Below are 18,318 nucleotides of genomic sequence, written 5' to 3'. Positions count from 1 at the left end.
TATTTTGAAAGTTAACTCCATTGCCTACACTTCTGTAATTAAACGGTAAAGACAGAAATATCTGGTAGAAACAAATGTTATGTGTATCTATGTTTTTAGGTTTAGATGCATATCCAGACTCTGGGTATTTCTGATTATTTCAGTTAATGAAAGAAGAATTTACATTTCAGTAAAATAAAATTATACTAATTAATACTAAGTTTACCAAATCACTTTATTAAAAAGTTCCTTATGCAACATCTGGCAATGATCTCTAGAGGAAAAAAAAAAAAAATCAAAGGACTCTTTTTTTTTTTTCTCACCATTGACACCAAGTTACTTAAGACATTAATAAACTAACTTCTCTCACTACAAATAAATGCCCAAAAACTATGTGTCCTGAACTTCACATTCAGATTCATAAAAGTAATGATTTTTTTCTTGAATTTTATTTTATTTATTTTTTTATACAGCAGGTTCTTATTAGTCATCCATTTTATACACATCAGTGTATATACATGTCAATCCGAATCTCCCAATTCATCACCATAAAAGTAATGATTTTAATTTGACATAACCTTATAAAAATATTAGTTATATACTCAACCAAAAGGTTTTAAAGATTATAAAGTATTTTAAGGTTTGACTTCACTAACCCAAATGTTTACTGTGTTAGTGTTCCAATATTGCCAAACAATCCATATAAGATCACACGCTAAAACAAAACAAACAAAAACCAATTAAGACACAATGTTACATAGTTGAAAAGTGGTAGGGATCTATATTCAGCCCTGGCTCTGCCACTTACCAAGAAGATCTTAAGCAAACATTTGAACATTTCTAGGTCTAGAGCTTCTGCAAAGTCCAACAGATCACTGAAGGCCCTTCCAGACCTTTCAGGGCTAAGTTTCTATCAAATGTGACTTTCCCAATTATACCAACAAAGTTTTCCCAATTCTAATCACTTATAAAGAGTCTGGTGAATGAAGTACTCATTCATTATTAGCTGAACAGTATTTACTGAGTACCTAAAATGTAAGCTCTCTCATAGAGCTTATATCACCAGTAATAAAAGATTAATGTCTCAGTGCCCTCTAGAAGGAACTTTCATATCCAGTTGGAGCACACATCAACCAAATCAGTTACTAATTCTTACTACTCTAGCAGTGATAGAAATATTTTAACATATTGCTATCCCATCAAGCTAAGACAGTGAGGCTCTGATGAACACTGCAAGAAAGGCAAAGGTCGTGGCAAGAGGGACGCTTACTCTTTTCACAGTGGCCAGAACATCTTTATCTTTTTCTTGACAGAGGAGTTTTCTCACACACATTTCTAACTGTTGAAGTAGATGTTTATCTGCAGGGATCTTCAGGGTAGATTTCACTTTGGGCAACAAGTAGCAAAGTTTCATTCTGCAATAAATTGAAAGTATTAACTTGGGAGTGAATTTAATAAATAAGAATGACAGTCACATGAAATTGAAAGAAAACTCAAGCTTTGGCTAGCCTGACAGTTAATTTCTTATGCAACAAATGTCTACGGAGGGCCTATGATGAGTCAAGCGTTCATTATTCTGGGTGCTGAGATACTGCAGTGGATAAAACCAACAAAATTCTCTGCTGTCACAGAGCTTACGCTCTAGTACACGGGTAGGGAGAGAGGATAAACAAATACGTAAAATGTCTGCCAAATAGTGGTAAATGCTGCAGAGAAAAATAAAGCAGGGAAAGACGACGAAGGAGTACAAGGAGGGGGATTACAAGTTCAAAACAGGTGGTCAGAGAGGCTTTTAGTCAAGATTTCACTGAAAAGATGACATTTAAGCAAAGACTTAAAGTAAATTAGGGACTAAGCCTTGTGACTATCTAGAGAAAACCATTACAGTAAGAGCAAGTGCCCCGTCAGGGGAGCTTGCCTTAGAAGTTGCCCCAAATTAACAAATTGGCCACAACTGGCAAACTGGCTAGTATGGCTAGAACAGAGCAAAAACGAATTTAGCTGGAGGCCTCAGAGTGGAAATAGGAGGCCAGTTCATCCGGGGCCTTGCAGGTCACAGTTTAGAGACTGGTTTTTATTTTGAGGGCAATGAGAAGCCATGGAGGGTTTTGCACAGCAGAGTGAAATGATGTGACTTAACGTTTGGAAAGTATCATCTGGCTACTGTATTGAGATTAGACTGTAGGTGGTCAAGGACAAAAGGGACACGGGGTGGCAGGGGGCTCTTTCAGTAATTCAGGCAAGAGATGATGGTGGCTTGAACCGGAGTGGCAGCAGTGAGGTGGTGGGAAGTGGTTTGATTCTGAATATATTTTACAAGCGGCAGGATGTGCGGAGGGCTTGGAAGTGGAGTGACACAAAGGAAGTCACAGCTTTGACCTGAGCAACTGGCAAGACGGAATGGTTATTTACTGAGACGGAGAAGACTGCAGAAGGAGCAAGTGCAGATGAGGAAGATGGGGATTAACTGGACAGATGAAGTCTGACGAGCTTGTTAGGTAGTCGATGGAAATCCTAGTGGGCAGTTGGCTCAATGAGTCTTCTGTCCAGGGTGAATGTCCATGCTGGAGATTTGCAGTCAGGAATCTTCAGCACACAGATGATACACAAGCCATGAGACTGGAGAATCACCCAGGCAAGTGCAGTTTGAGAAGAAGAGATAAAAGGAGAGCATCTACAGCACCACCACAGTCTAAATGGGTCTGATAAAGAAGCAACAAGCAAACTGAAGAATTCCAGAGAGGTGAAAGGAAATCCAGGAAAGTATTAAAAAAAAACCAACCAACCAACCAAACAAACAAACAAAAAAACTTCCTAGGAAAAGATGGTGCAGGAAATGTTCTGCTTTGCTAAGCTAAAATTCTACTGCTTTGCCAGGGCTGGTTGTCTAACTTGGGGCTGCCGTCTTCATTCATTCATTCATTCATTCATTCATCTAAGAGCTCTCCAGATACTATTTTTTTATTTCTATGCCAAACCTTGAGACAACTAAGTCCCATTCCTGGAGTTCCCAGGATACCTTCTCAGCTGAGCCTTCAGTTGAGGATTCTTATACAACAAAATCTGCTTTTTATTCAACCAAAAAGGCAAAAGAAGCTCCTCCTCTAGAATTTTCATCTCTGCACATAGCAATAATAGTCCCAAACTTATTCAGCACTCACCACGGATACTGCTAAGCATGGTAATGCTTTCTCTAATTAAGGGGTCCCAATTACCCCAAAGAGAATTGTTTTCATTTCTGGCAGCTGAAGAGAAGGCTCCTTTGAATACCAATAGTCTTATTCTAGCCTTGGTATTGTCTAGACTCAGTGAATTTAAATTTTAAACATTCACTTAAGGAAAAACAATCAACAGTCCACACACACTTCATTCTTTATAACCCAAGGCAGATCTAGAAAACATACATTCAACAGAAGCTACAGAAGCCTTAGCAGTGATTTATCTCTGTGAGAATCCTGGGCCCAGGAGATTATAAAGATTTAGAGATTAGGGATCATACTTTTCAGGTAAACGAAATTCTTTATGTACACTACCTCAAGTATTTATTCCTCAGAACACCCCATGAATTAGGTACCAAGGAAACTGATGCACAGAGAGGTTTTGTAAGTTGCCCAGACACATAGCTGGTGTAGAGCTGGAAATCAGCTCAGGGAGTATGGCTCCAGAAACTCTCCTCCTCCCCTGCATGATCCTGCCACTTTTGCCTGTAATGGCTTTCATTCTACCTGCACATTTCTAAAAGTGTTGAGCAAAGGCTTTCGTATCCAAAAGCCAGTTAGTATATGGTGTTGCTGGACCCATTTGTTAGGCTGGCAGCTGCCCAAGCAGGAGAGTGAGAACCAAGACAAACTGCTATACGATCATCTCTTACTCAGAAAAACCACCAAAATTCATAGAGCAATATTCATCTTCATCTGGTTTTTGAATTAACAGGTTGCTTTCCCTTAGAGTCAATGCTATGCTATTAGTCACACTGACTCGAGTAGAGATGATTTCACTTCCTTTCAAATAATTTTTGGGAACTGCTTGATAAATGACAATTCAACACATTGGAAGCTATTTTTCTAGAATCACAACTTCAATTTGCAAAATGTTAACAATGTGGTTGGATCCCTTAGTTATTTACCAAGAGGTAAATTCTAAAGAATTATCAACGGGGTCTTTCAATTTACTTAAAATCACTTTAAATTTGCTTTAAATCTCAAGTCAAGGAAACCTCAGCTCTAGTTTATACAGCACAGGTAAGATGCACAAAATACTAAAGCCAATGCAGTGGTACTTTCTGTATTTTCTCACCCTAAAAATACAAAACAAAACCAATGTCTAGATGTGTTCCCCTTAAATAACGCTCACAACATTCTTAGGCTGAACTTTTCAACATCTTTTGACAATTCTTCTTGGTATATTTTCTCTCAACAGCCATGCTATCAGTCTATGCTTATTGCCTGGCCAAGTCTTCCTGTTAAAAAGTATTAAATGTTTGCATGTTGTCTACAATGCACATCAGTTATTTATAAAAGATACAAATATGTCACACAGCATGAAACTAGCATGAAGCATGGCTGGCATGTGAAAGCTCAGCAGGGAGCTCTGGAGTTCTGTTCAGGAAATCTTGGCCAACTGACTCTGTGTCTCCTATAGATCTGAGTTCCTCAAATTCAGAACAGAGGCATAGAGCACAAATACGAAATCTAATGGCTGAGGGTTTAAAATTCTCTTCAACTCATTATGCAATATACAAATAACTCAAACAGTATGCATGTGTGCTTAATGCCACTGAATTGTACAAAATAGTTAAAATGGTAAATTTTATGTTATGTATGTTTTACCACAATTTTTAAAACAAATTAATATGCTTATTTGGGGAGGAAAAAAAGGCAAAATACATTTATTCTTTTTTTCAGTTTCCAAGCAAGCCATTTTCAGGCCTGTTTCATTTAACTTCACAGTTATTTAATCAACTCCAATTACCATTTACTGGATTTTGAAAATGTGAGACAGCTAAAAGACTTGGAAACAGCCTTACTTCTCTGAATAAATGGGCCTGTAAAAATGGACAGATCTTCTCCAAGCCAACTTTCAACTATTTTTTCCTTTAGTCTTAGAAGATATAGATAAATTAATCGCATCTACTCAATCTTCTCTTGATGCCAATGTGTGTATCCAAGTGGCTGGAGAAGCCTGCCAATCTGGCTGTGACTACTGCTGTCAACCCAATAAACTAAAGACCTGAGACAGTGTTAAAAGATCACGCTTCCAGGTCCTACTGAGGCTCAATTAAGTCTACCAAGAATTTCAAAACAAGTATAAATTCTTCACTTGATTATTTTTAATTGACTAAGAAAATGCTTTTGCATATATTCATTACAGTAGATACATAAAAAATACAATTTTTTCAAATATTTTCTTGGATTGGTACCATACCTCACATTTGCTACTGGATCATGTGTCAGTTCAATAGCAGGTAGAAAGAAATATTTACAGAAAAATGATTTGGAAAAGATCTCTATAATAAATTCACAGGTATCCAAAAATCGGAGTCTATTCCAATAACTTTTTCCTTGGCCCAGTTCTAGAAACAACAACAAAAAATTATAAGTTTAATTTTTCCTACATACAATTTCATGTGAAAAAAATCACTAAGTCCATGACAATCTTTTTTATATCCACAATTTGTTTAGCAAAAACAAGAGATAAGGGGGGAAAAAAACATATTATATACCCCCAAATTAATAGCACCTGAAAAAACAGAAAAAATGTATTAAACATTGCATTCAGTTCCATGAGCATTTATTAAATATTGAATGAACATATCTACTATTTTTTGATTACCCACCATGTGCTAAGTACTTTATACATATTATCTCATTAAATCCTGAAAGTCAATCCAATGGGATAAGAATAAATTTATTCCTCCTAAAAGGTAAGGATACTGAGATTCAGAGAGGTTAAAGCCACAGAGCTGGAAAGTACAGAGCTAGAATTCAAATGCAGGTCTGTATAACTTCAAAATCTTTGACCAGTGAAATTAACTGTTTTCTTCTTCTCGTTTCCTTAAAAATGCTTTGAAGTAAAATCATATGTAAACACGATATCACTGAAAATAATTCAGGTCAATGTTGAAAGGATAATTTTCTCTCCCTTATTACAGAAATGTTCAAAAGCAAAATTCTTAATATTTAAAACCAAATAGAGGGCTTCCCTGATGGCGCAGTGGTTGAGAATCTGCCTGCCAATGCAGGAGACACGGGTTCGAGCCCTGGTCTGGGAAGATCCCACATGCCGCGGAGCAACTAGGCCCGTGAGCCACAATTACTGCGCCTGCGCATCTGGAGCCTGTGCTCCGCAACAAGAGAGGCCGCGATAATGAGAGGCCCCGTGCACTGCGATGAAGAGTGGTCCCCACTTGCCGCAACTAGAGGAAGCCCTCGCACAGAAACGAAGACCCAACACAGCCATAAATTAATTAATTAATTAATTAATTAATTAATTAATTTTTTTAAAAACCCAAATAGAATCTCCATTCAAAATAAAACATTCTAAAGGTCAGGTCCTACCACTAAAAAAATGAAAACTGAATTAAAATACAGTAAAAAAAGAAGATTAAAGTATATTGAGCATTATTTTTTCTTAAATGGAATTTTATGTACTCTCATATTCTGAAAAGTGGTGATCCACACTTAAAATGGGAAACTCCAATAACCAGAAAAATTCCATTACCTGCCTATGCTGGATAACAGAGTTTAATTAAAGCATTAAGACACTACAGTCAAAGCAAGTACACAATAATTAACAAATTCACTAAGTATATATAGGTGTGCACCACTACTTCTAGAATTAACACTTTAACAAAAGGTTTTTGTCTTGATTTTAGCCCACAGCAAATTAAATTTGCATTTGTTAATTGACAATTTTTTAAGACATTATAAACCACCTCGGCTTCCCAGATTCACATTCATGTGTACTATCAAGTCTATCCAAGGGAACAAAACTCACATTCTGTAATATTTAAAATAGGAACATAAAACAAATTATTAGATTCAAGGATAGCCTACTTATATCATAGTTCCAAATTGTATTAATCAGGATAGAAACTGGGCTTTCAACAATAAGTATACATATTTTAATATCTCAAGTGTAGAAATTCACAAAAGGCAGCCTAGAGTAGTCATTACTCTCATTCATCACAAATCTGATCCTGTCAAAGATTTCTAAAACAAGCCAAAAACATTAGCCTACAAAACTCAAATGCAAATATATACCAACATTGGCCTAATTATTCATGGCAAAATGATACATAAGTCAGATCTCACTAAGGCCAACCAGTTTGTTTACTTCCTATTTTTCAAAATGAGAGACAATGATTACTTACGTTCAATTAATTTTTGAATGACCTCGTGTCTCTGTTCTTGTTTACGATTATAACGTAGAAAAATGCATAGAGTTCGTGAAGCGGCCTTTTGGACAGGTAAGACATTCTTAAAGAAATAAGGAAGACAATTAAACCAGTCTAATAGTATATACTCTGAATAATTTGGCCCCACAAATCTATTTTAAGTTATTGACTAAAAGTAAAAGCAGTATTGCCTACCTCTCAAATCACTGTGGAAGAGTCTTCATAATTTAATGTTACCATCACTCAGGCAAATCAACTAATCTACTATCACATTACAAAGTTAACGCAATTTGGCAGTCATTTCCAAAGCATCCAGATTTGATTTATATTTGACTCTCATTTCCTTGCCACTTCATCTTAAGTGATATTCTCCCCAAATTATATCTCAACCACCTCTGGACCTTGTCACTCATTTATTCAACAAACATTTGTTAGAACATACCCTGTGTCAGGTATCTCACCAAAGATGTGTAACTTCTAAAATATAAACTCAGAGATCCCATGACCAGGTATATGTCATATCCCTCTGGCTTAGTTCTGCCTCTTTCACCTCAATGCCATTCTTTGAGGTCCCCGGTCCATGACACAGATAAAGCTGAGAATCCAAGGAACACCATACCAATTACTCTTACCAGTGTTTTAAACTCCTTTGTCCTTTGAATTTCTGTCACACCACTGGGCAGAACCTTAATTCTAAATGAATTCAACCATTCATCTTTACTGGATTTGGGTTCAAACGATGTATTAGAGAAAAATCTCTCAATCAGATATACTGTATCCAGTATAAATACATGTTCACCATCTTGACTTACATATAAATATTATAACATTCAATTCTTGACGATTCAGACTATTATACTAGGATCCTTGAAATTCAAGTAGGAAAAACTATACATTGCTCAGAGAGTACTGCCTGCTACCTCCTCTCATATTTTATACAAGTTATTTCCATTCTATTGAGTACCATTTCATGTGGTGCTTTTAATCGAATATAAAAAAAGAATATTCACTATGAGTTAGAACAGAAAATTTAAGAAATGTACATAAACAGAAATATCAGTGGAATTACAGAAAATGAATTTTAGATAAAGGAACTAAATAAAAGGATGTTACTCTTTTCTTTCATTTTATGTATACTAATAGAATTTCAAATGCATAAACACTAGTCATTTGAAATAAAAATAGTTTAAAATACGTATATTTTATACCTCACAGTATAAGGTAATGTCTCTTGGGCCAGAAATCAAAGATAAAGGTAATTATATCAAAACAAGTAAAAGCCAGTTTAAAGAAGTTGTGACCACTTAAGCATGCGAATAATGACTGCAATTGATTAAAAGATTATTTAATATAAAATGATGAGTCTAAAAGAAAGAGACAAAACCAAAAACAAAATTCATTCATCATCATTGGAAGTGGCTACTGCACCACTTCAGAGTTTTCCTAACTCTGAAAATTGATAATTAGAGGGAAAGAAATAAGAATTCACCCTCTCTTTACATTAGGAAATATATTTTAGGGTAAATAAATTACCCAAGTAGATGTAAAAAAAAAAAAAGGCATTTCTCCTGAGAAGAATGCCATCAACAATGTAGAAGAAAAGACAGAATTTAAAAAATCATTTTTCTGCAAGTTCTAATGAAATAACTGATCAGGCAAGGATCATCAATGGATGCTAAAACTAATGGGTAAAAGCTTGCTGGGAAACTGGGTATTGCGAGTGTTGAAGTGTCAGCTTCAGATTGTGACGCAGAACACAAGGGAGAAAACACAATTTTGCAGTAGACTAACAGAGCCGTCCCCATCTGCACAACCACTCCTAGCTCACTTACGGAGGGACAGCCATCCAGACACAATGCAACATAAAATACACAGCAGCATTTATGAAGTATTCTTGCCAAAAACGTTTAACCTAAGACTTGGCAAGCCCTTATCAAACCTCCAGTTTAGAAGAAATATGGAGAAGAGATAAACAAGTTAATCCATGAAGACATTCTACAGAACAACTGACTAAGTCTCTTCCTCAATTCAATGTCATGAAAAAGTGGGGAAGGGCGAAGACAGAATCTGTTCTGGATTAAAAGGGAACTAAGGAGCTCTGACCGCCACAGCAACAGTCAGCTCTACCCACCACCAGAGCCTCCCATCAAGCCTCTTAGATAGCCTCAACCACCAGAGGGCAGACAACAGAAGCAAGAAAAACTACAATCCTGCAGCCTGTGGACCAAAAACCACAGTTACAGAAAGAAAGAGAAGATGAAAAGGCAGAGGGCTATGTACCAGATGAAGGAACAAGAAAAAACCCCAGAAAAACAACTAAATGAAGTGGAGATAGGCAACCTTCCAGAAAAAGAATTCAGAATAATGATAGTGAAGATGATCCAGGACCTCGGAATAAGAATGGAGGCAAAGATTGAGAAGATGCAAGAAATGATTAACAAAGACCTAGAAGAATTAAAGAACAAACAAACAGAGATGACCAATACAATAACTGAAATGAAAACTACACTAGAAGGAATCAATAGCAGAATAACTGAGGCAGAAGAACGGATAAGTGACCTGGAAGACAGAATGGTGGAATTCACTGCTGCGGAACAGACTAAAGAAAAAAGAATGAAAAGAAATGAAGACAGCATAAGAGACCTCTGGGACAACATTAAACGCAACAACATTCGCATTATAGGGGTCCCAGAAGGAGAAGAGAGAGAGAAAGGACCAGAGAAAATATTTGAAGAGATTATAGTCGAAAACTTCCCTAACATGGGAAAGGAAATAGCCACCCAAGTCCAGGAAGCGCAGAGAGTCCCATACAGAATAAACCCAAGGAGAAACACGCCGAGACACATAGTAATCAAAGTGGCAAAAATTAAAGACAAAGAAAAATTACTGAAAGCAGCAAGGGAAAAACGACAAATAACATACAAGGGAACTCCCATAAGGTTAACAGCTGATTTCTCAGCAGAAACTCTGCAAGCCAGAAGGGAGTGGCATGAAATACTTAAAGTGATGAAAGGGAAGAACCTACAACCAAGATTACTCTACCCAGCAAGGATCTCATTTAGATTTGATGGAGAAATCAAAAGCTTTACAGACAAGCAAAAGCTAAGAGAATTCAGCACCACCAAACCAGCTCTACAACAAATGCTAAAGGAACTTCTCTAAGTGGGAAACACAAGAGAAGAAAAGGACCTACAAAAACAAACCCAAGACAATTAAGAAAATGGTCATAGGAACATACATATCGATAATTACCTTAAACGTGAATGGATTAAATGCCCCAACCAAAAGACATAGACTGGCTGAATGGATACAAAAACAAGACCCATATATATGCTGTCTACAAGAGACCCACTTCAGACCTAGGGACACATACAGACTGAAAGTGAGGGGATGGAAAAAGATATTCCATGCGAATGGAAATCAAAAGAAAGCTGGAGTAGCTATACTCATATCAGATAAAATAGACTTTAAAATAAAGAATGTTACAAGAGACAAGGAAGGACACTACATAATGATCCAGGGATCAATCCAAGAAGAAGATATAACAATTATAAATATATATGCACCCAACATAGGAGCACCTCAATACATAAGGAAACTGCTAACAGCTATAAAAGAGGAAATCGACAGTAACACAATAATAGTGGGGGACTTTAACACCTCACTTACACCAATGGACAGATCATCCAAAATGAAAATAAATAAGGAAACACAAGCTTTAAATGACACAATAGACCAGATAGATTTAATTGATATATATAGGACATTCCATCCAAAAACGGCAGATTACACGTTCTTCTCAAGTGCGCACGGAACATTCTCCAGGATAGATCACATCTTGGGTCACAAATCAAGCCTCAGTAAATTTAAGAAAATTGAAATCATATCAAGCATCTTTTCTGACCACAACGCTATGAGATTAGAAATGAATTACAGGGAAAAAAACGTAAAAAAGACAAACACATGGAGGCTAAACAATACGTTATTAAATAACCAAGAGATCACTGAAGAAATCAAACAGGAAATAAAAAAATACCTAGAGACAAATGACAATGAAAACACGACGACCCAAAACCTATGGGATGCAGCAAAAGCGGTTCTAAGAGGGAAGTTTATAGCTATACAAGCCTACCTAAAGAAACAAGAAAAATCTCAAGTAAACAATCTAACCTTACACCTAAAGAAACTAGAGAAAGAAGAACAAACAAAATCCAAAGTTAGCAGAAGGCAAGAAATCATAAAGATCAGAGCAGAAATAAATGAAATAGAAACAAAGAAAACAATAGCAAAGATCAATAAAACTAAAAGTTGGTTCTTTGAGAAGATAAACAAAATTGATAAGCCATTAGCCAGACTCATCAAGAAAAAGAGGGAGAGGACTCAAATCAATAAAATCAGAAATGAAAAAGGAGAAGTTACAACAGACACCGCAGAAATACAAAACATCCTAAGAGACTACTACAAGCAACTTTATGCCAATAAAATGGACAACCTGGAAGAAATGGACAAATTCTTAGAAAGGTATAACCTTCCAAGACTGAATCAGGAAGAAACAGAAAATATCAACAGACCAATCACAAGTAATGAAATTGAAACTGTGATTAAAAATCTTCCAACAAACAAAAGTCCAGGACCAGATGGCTTCACAGGTGAATTCTATCAAACATTTAGAGAAGAGCTAACACCCATCCTTCTCAAACTCTTCCAAAAAATTGCAGAGGAAGGAACTCTCCCAAACTCATTCTATGAGGCCACCATCACCCTGATACCAAAACCAGACAAAGACACTACAAAAAAAGAAAATTACAGACCAATATCACTGATGAATATAGATGCAAAAATCCTCAACAAAATACTAGCAAACAGAATCCAACAACACATTAAAAGGATCATACACCACGATCAAGTGGGATTTATCCCAGGGATGCAAGGATTCTTCAATATACGCAAATCAATCAATGTGATACACCATATTAACAAATTGAAGAAGAAAAACCATATGATCATCTCAATAGATGCAGAAAAAGCTTTTGACAAAATTCAACACCCATTTCTGATAAAAACTCTCCAGAAAGTGGGCATAGAGGGAACCTACCTCAACATAATAAAGGCCATATATGACAAACCCACAGCAAACATCATTCTCAATGGTGAAAAACTGAAAGCATTTCCTCTAAGATCAGGAACGAGACAAGGATGTCCACTCTCACCACTATTATTCAACATAGTTCTGGAAGTCCTAGCCACGGCAATCAGAGAAGAAAAAGAAATAAAAGGAATACAAATTGGAAAAGAAGAAGTAAAACTGTCACTGTTTGCGGATGACATGATACTATACATAGAGAATCCTAAAACTGCCACCAGAAAACTGCTAGAGCTGATTAATGAATATGGTAAAGTTGCAGGTTACAAAATTAATGCACAGAAATCTCTTGCATTCCTATACACTAATGATGAAAAATCTGAAAGAGAAATTATGGAAACACTCCCATTTACCATTGCAACAAAAAGAATAAAATACCTAGGAATAAACCTACCTAGGGAGACAAAAGACCTGTATGCAGAAAACTATAAGACACTGATGAAAGAAATTAAAGATGATACCAACAGATGGAGAGATATACCATGTTCTTGGATTGGAAGAATCAACATTGTGAAAATGAGTATACTACCCAAAGCAATCTACAGATTCAATGCAATCCCTATCAAATTACCAATGGCATTTTTTACGGAGCTAGAACAAATCATCTTAAAATTTGTATGGAGACACAAAAGACCCCGAATAGCCAAAGCAGTCTTGAGGCAAAAAAATGGAGCTGGAGGAATCAGACTCCCTGACTTCAGACTATACTACAAAGCTACAGTAATCAAGACAATATGGTACTGGCACAAAAACAGAAACATAGATCAATGGAACAAGATAGAAAGCCCAGAGATTAACCCACGCACCTATGGTCAACTAATCTATGACAAAGGAGGCAAAGATATACAATGGAGAAAAGACAGTCTCTTCAATAAGTGGTGCTGGGAAAACTGGACAGCCACATGTAAAAGAATGAAATTAGAATACTCCCTAACACCATACACAAAAATAAACTCAAAATGGATTAGAGACCTAAATATAAGACTGGTCACTATAAAACTCTTAGAGGAAAACATAGGAAGAACACTCTTTGACATAAATCACAGCAAGATCTTTTTCGATCCACCTCCTAGAGTAATGGAAATAAAAACAAAAATAAACAAGTGGGACCTAATGAAACTTCAAAGCTTTTGCACAGCAAAGGAAACCATAAACAAGACGAAAAGACAACCCTCAGAATGGGAGAAAATATTTGCAAATGAATCAACGGACAAAGGATTAATCTCCAAAATATATAAACAGCTCATTCAGCTCAATATCAAAGAAACAAACACCCCAATCCAAAAATGGGCAGAAGACCTAAATAGACATTTCTCCAAAGAAGACATACAGACAGCCACAAAGCACATGAAAAGATGCTCAACATCACTAATTATTAGAGAAATGCAAATCAAAACTACAATGAGGTATCACCTCACTCCTGTTAGAATGGGCATCATCAGAAAATCTACAAACAACAAATGCTGGAGAGGGTGTGGAGAAAAGGGAACCCTCTTGCACTGTTGGTGGGAATGTAAATTGATACAGCCACTATGGAGAACAATATGGAGGTTCCTTAAAAAACTAAAAATAGAATTACCATATGACCCAGCAATCCCACTACTGGGCATATACCCAGAGAAAACCGTAATTCAAAAAGACACGTGCACCCGAATGTTCATTGCAGCACTATTTACAATAGCCAGGTCATGGAAGCAACCTAAATGCCCATCAACAGACGAATGGATAAAGAAGTTGTGGTACATATATACAATGGAATATTACTCAGCCATAAAAAGGAACGAAATTGAGTCATTTGTTGAGAAGTGGATGGATCTAGAGACTGTCATACAGAGTGAAGTAAGTCAGAAAGAGAAAAACAAATATCGTATATTAATGCATGTATGTGGAACCTAGAAAAATGGTACAGATGAGCCAGTTTGCAGGGCAGAAGTTGAGACACAGATGTAGAGAATGGACATATGGACACCAAGGGGGGAAAACTGCGATGAGGTGGGGATGGTGGTGTGCTGATTTGGGCGATTGGGATTGACATGTATACACTGATGTGTATAAAACTGATGCCTAATAAGAACCTGCAGTATAAAAAAACAAACAAAACAACTAATACTAAACTTTCATTGGGTTATTTGTATGGAAATATATTAATATAAATGTTTCAGACATTACATGAAATTTCTAAAAATCTTATATTTGTATTTGTATGGAAATATGTATGGAAATATGTTAATATAAATGTTTCAGACATTACATGAAATTTCTAAAAATCTTATATTTGTATTTGTATGGAAATATGTATGGAAATATGTTAATATAAATGTTTCAAAAAAAAAAAAAAAAAAAAGGGAACTAAGAGATGTAACCACCTAAGGCAATGTATAGGTCTTAGTTGGATCCTACATGGAATAAAACAACTGTCACACATATTTGGGGCATAATTGGTAAATTTTAATATGAACTTTAAATGATATTAAAGATAATTGTTCATTTTGTCAAATGTAATAATTGTATCATGATTATATAGGGCAATGTCCTTTTTCAGAGATGAATACTGAAATGTTTAGAGAGAAAAATATAATGATATCTATAATTTAAATTTTTCAGCACAATGAAATAGAAAAGGCCAATATGTCAGAATGTTAACAACTGTTAAATCTAGGTGATGGGTGTGTGAGGGTTCATTATAGTATTTTCTCTGCCTTTCTGCATTTAAAATTTTTTTCATAACAAAAGCAGGAAAAAAAGTTAGTTTCTGTCATTCCTCTACTCAAAACCTTCCAAAGCCTTCCCCTGTATCACAGAATACAATCTACGCTCTACATCATGGCCTTCAAGCACCTGCGTGTTGTGGGCCCAGCGACCTCTCCAGCCTCATCTCTCGCTAACGACCGCCACACGGGCTTCCTTGCTGCTCCTCACACAACCAAGCACACCCCGTATCACACCTTTGCATCCACTCTTCCCTTTGCGGGGACCACCTGTCCTTCAGACCTCCACATGGTCACTCCCTTACTTGGTCCAAGTCTCCGCACAAAGCATATTTGATCAGAGAGGGCTTTTTCCTGACCACTATATTCACAATACCATCCTACGACCCTCCATCACTTTCTTCCCCTCTACCCTGGTTTTTAGTTCCTCCTTGTATTTTTCATCCCTGGTGTACGATGTATGTATTATATGTGTTGGTTTTCTGTCTCTAATTGAATTTAAAGTTCTATGAGAACAGGTCCTTTGTCTTTTCATTCACTACTGTGTTCCTAGCATCCAGAACAGTACTCAGCACATAGTAAGTGCTCAATAAATTTTGTTAAATGAATGAATATTACAACCATTAGATACGGAACTAAAAATATAATCTTTTTTCCAGAGAATATTGAAACAGAATATAAGTGTCTTTTTAGATCATGGAAAATGTGCTATAGTGAATCACGTATTTCCTTTTAAGTGTGGAATTACCTCCTTGTAAAAGAAAACATAAAGCAGATCCCTTAGGCTTGAAAGTATTTTGTTCACACTATGTTGTAAATCATTTCTCTTTCCTGATAAGGGAAAGTACAAATATGGAATAATTATGTATTCTTAGCTTTCTAAACACAAAGACACCTACTAAGTAATCAGGTTGAGACAATTAAGATCAAGACCACCTGTTAATATATTTATTTTATTTTACTATTTATCACTTCCCACATGACCACCATGTAAGAATGCAAGGCCCTTTAGAGCAGGATTCTGTCTTATTCACTCCTATATCCCCAGCTCTTACAACAGTGCCTGACACACAGCAGAGACTCAAATAACTAACTGCTGAATACAGTAATTAATAAATTCTGCTTGATTTCACGTGAAATTTTCTATGTGGTGCATTCATGTATTATCCTCTGAGAAGGAAGTTATTTTTGTCAATATCACTTTTTAAGATTATTACATCTATAAAATAACCTTCAACCCCTACACTTTGCTTTGATACATGAAACAAACTTCATGTAGAGATGTTAGGTCATAAGATATATGCCTTTTTTCTTTTTTTTTTTAGTTAAGTTGTAAATGACACCAATAATGTCATTTTTTTCCTCTTTGAAGCTAAACCTGATTTTGGGTTTTTGAGATGGCTACTAGATTTCGTTATCTCACTTTTTTTTGAGAACAATAGGAATTCAAAGTACTTTTTTAATAGTTTCTAAAACATATACATTATGTAGAACTTTTTTATACTTCAAAAAATGGTAGTAGGATGTCATATTCAATGTACAGCGAACTGAGGGTTAAACAATCCTCTCTGGAAATTTTAAGGAAAAAGGTAGACAACTTACTCTATGGGGAAATTTGAGTACAAGTCTTTTTCCCCCCCCCCCTACTTTGACTCTAATTTTGAGGTTATCCATAGTAGGGCATCCGTGTTTTTTGTATACATTTTATTTGTAACAAGTCACTGCTCAGGTACTATAAAAGAAAAAGAAACCAAACTAGTATTAAGGACCTTAAGGGATACCCTTAAGGCAACAGGGCACAGGGTATCCCTTAAGGGATACCCTTAAGGCAACAGGGCACAGTTGTCTCATGGCACAGGCCATGAGACATGAAAGGTGTACATGAGAGCAAAAGTCACTTTGCAGTTGAGATCACTGACTCCTGCCAGCCTCTCCCTTGAGAAGAACGGTATCAAGCTTGCAGTGCATGTGTTTACACTCTCCCTGTGCATCCCTCTCTCCAGCTAGGCAGAAGCTGATGAAAAGGAGAACCGGTGGGGAAGCAAAGGTAACACCCCTCCAGGCAGAAGGGCATGAACTGAGTTTGTCGCTCTATTTCAAGAATGTGGAGAATTTGGTTCATTCCAAAACAGGAGCAAGTTCAAGAGAAAATCAGATAACAGGTATTGGGCTCACATTTGTCATCATGATTGTGAACATTCTTTGCAAGAAACGATAATAAATCTGATCACTTGATATGACGTGCGGCAGACAGGCGTATTTCTGGAGCAGCTTCTCGTGAGTTCTCCACTTTAAAGAGGCTGCAGCTCGCTGCTCAGCAGCTGTGAGAGCTGGAATCAAGTCAGGGAGAGATGATAACTAAAGAAGAAAACACATCAAGAGAATCAAAGATAATTAAAGAAATCAGCTTCAGCACTCAGCCAAATTATTCAGTCTTACAATACACTGGGGAGGGGGAGCTCTTAATCTTTTCTGAAATTAGGAGGCACCTTAGTTGTCACAGGGAGGTAAGTATTTAGTAAAATCAAATACTTTTTTAAAAAATCTATAAATAAAATTTATGATTACTGGAAACAAAATTTTGAAAGAGACTGGGATTCACAACCCTTCTAAAGTAAAATGTATTCTATTTCACTGTCAGCAAACTTTGACCTTCTAAACTCCCACCCTTCTGTCCTCAACAGTTGCTATTCTTTGCAGTAATAATTAATGCTAATAAGAACTGAAAATATGAACGTAAACTCCAAGGACAATAAATAAGGATTGTGTGGTAATGTAAGAATGGTAGAGGACAAATGTAAAATAGATAGCTAGTGGGAAGCAGCTGCATCTCACGGGGAGATCAGCTCCGTGCTTTGTGACCACCTAGAGGGGTGGGATAGGGAGGGTGGGAGGGAGACGCAAGAGGGAGGGGATATGGGGATATATGTATATGTATAGCTGATTCACTTTGTTAAATAGCAGAAACTAATACACCATTGTAAAGCAATTATACTCCAATAAAGATGTTTAAAAAAAAAAAAAGGGAATGGTAGAGGAAATTCAAGCTGTTCAAACTCTAGCAGACATTTACTGAGCACCTACTATGTGGC

General features: G+C 36.4%; 1 protein-coding gene across 1 annotated transcript in view; it reads right to left on the bottom strand.

The window, feature by feature from the left end:
- The window catches only part of PPP4R4 (protein phosphatase 4 regulatory subunit 4), a 104,248-nt gene that overhangs the window by 21,243 nt on the left and 64,687 nt on the right, over positions 1-18,318 (bottom strand). Inside the window, exons 13-16 of the mRNA XM_057544440.1 lie at positions 17,402-17,584; positions 7,352-7,457; positions 5,404-5,551; positions 1,250-1,394 (exon numbers count right to left, since the gene is read on the bottom strand). Of these exons, the coding sequence (XP_057400423.1) occupies positions 1,250-1,394; positions 5,404-5,551; positions 7,352-7,457; positions 17,402-17,584 (582 nt within the window). The remainder of the gene's footprint in view (positions 1-1,249; positions 1,395-5,403; positions 5,552-7,351; positions 7,458-17,401; positions 17,585-18,318) is intronic.

The sequence above is a fragment of the Balaenoptera acutorostrata genome, chromosome 3, assembly GCF_949987535.1.
Source record: "Balaenoptera acutorostrata chromosome 3, mBalAcu1.1, whole genome shotgun sequence".
NCBI lineage: Eukaryota > Metazoa > Chordata > Mammalia > Artiodactyla > Balaenopteridae > Balaenoptera > Balaenoptera acutorostrata.
Note: the sequence above shows the minus strand (reverse complement) of the source record. Positions and strands in the feature narration are given on the sequence as shown.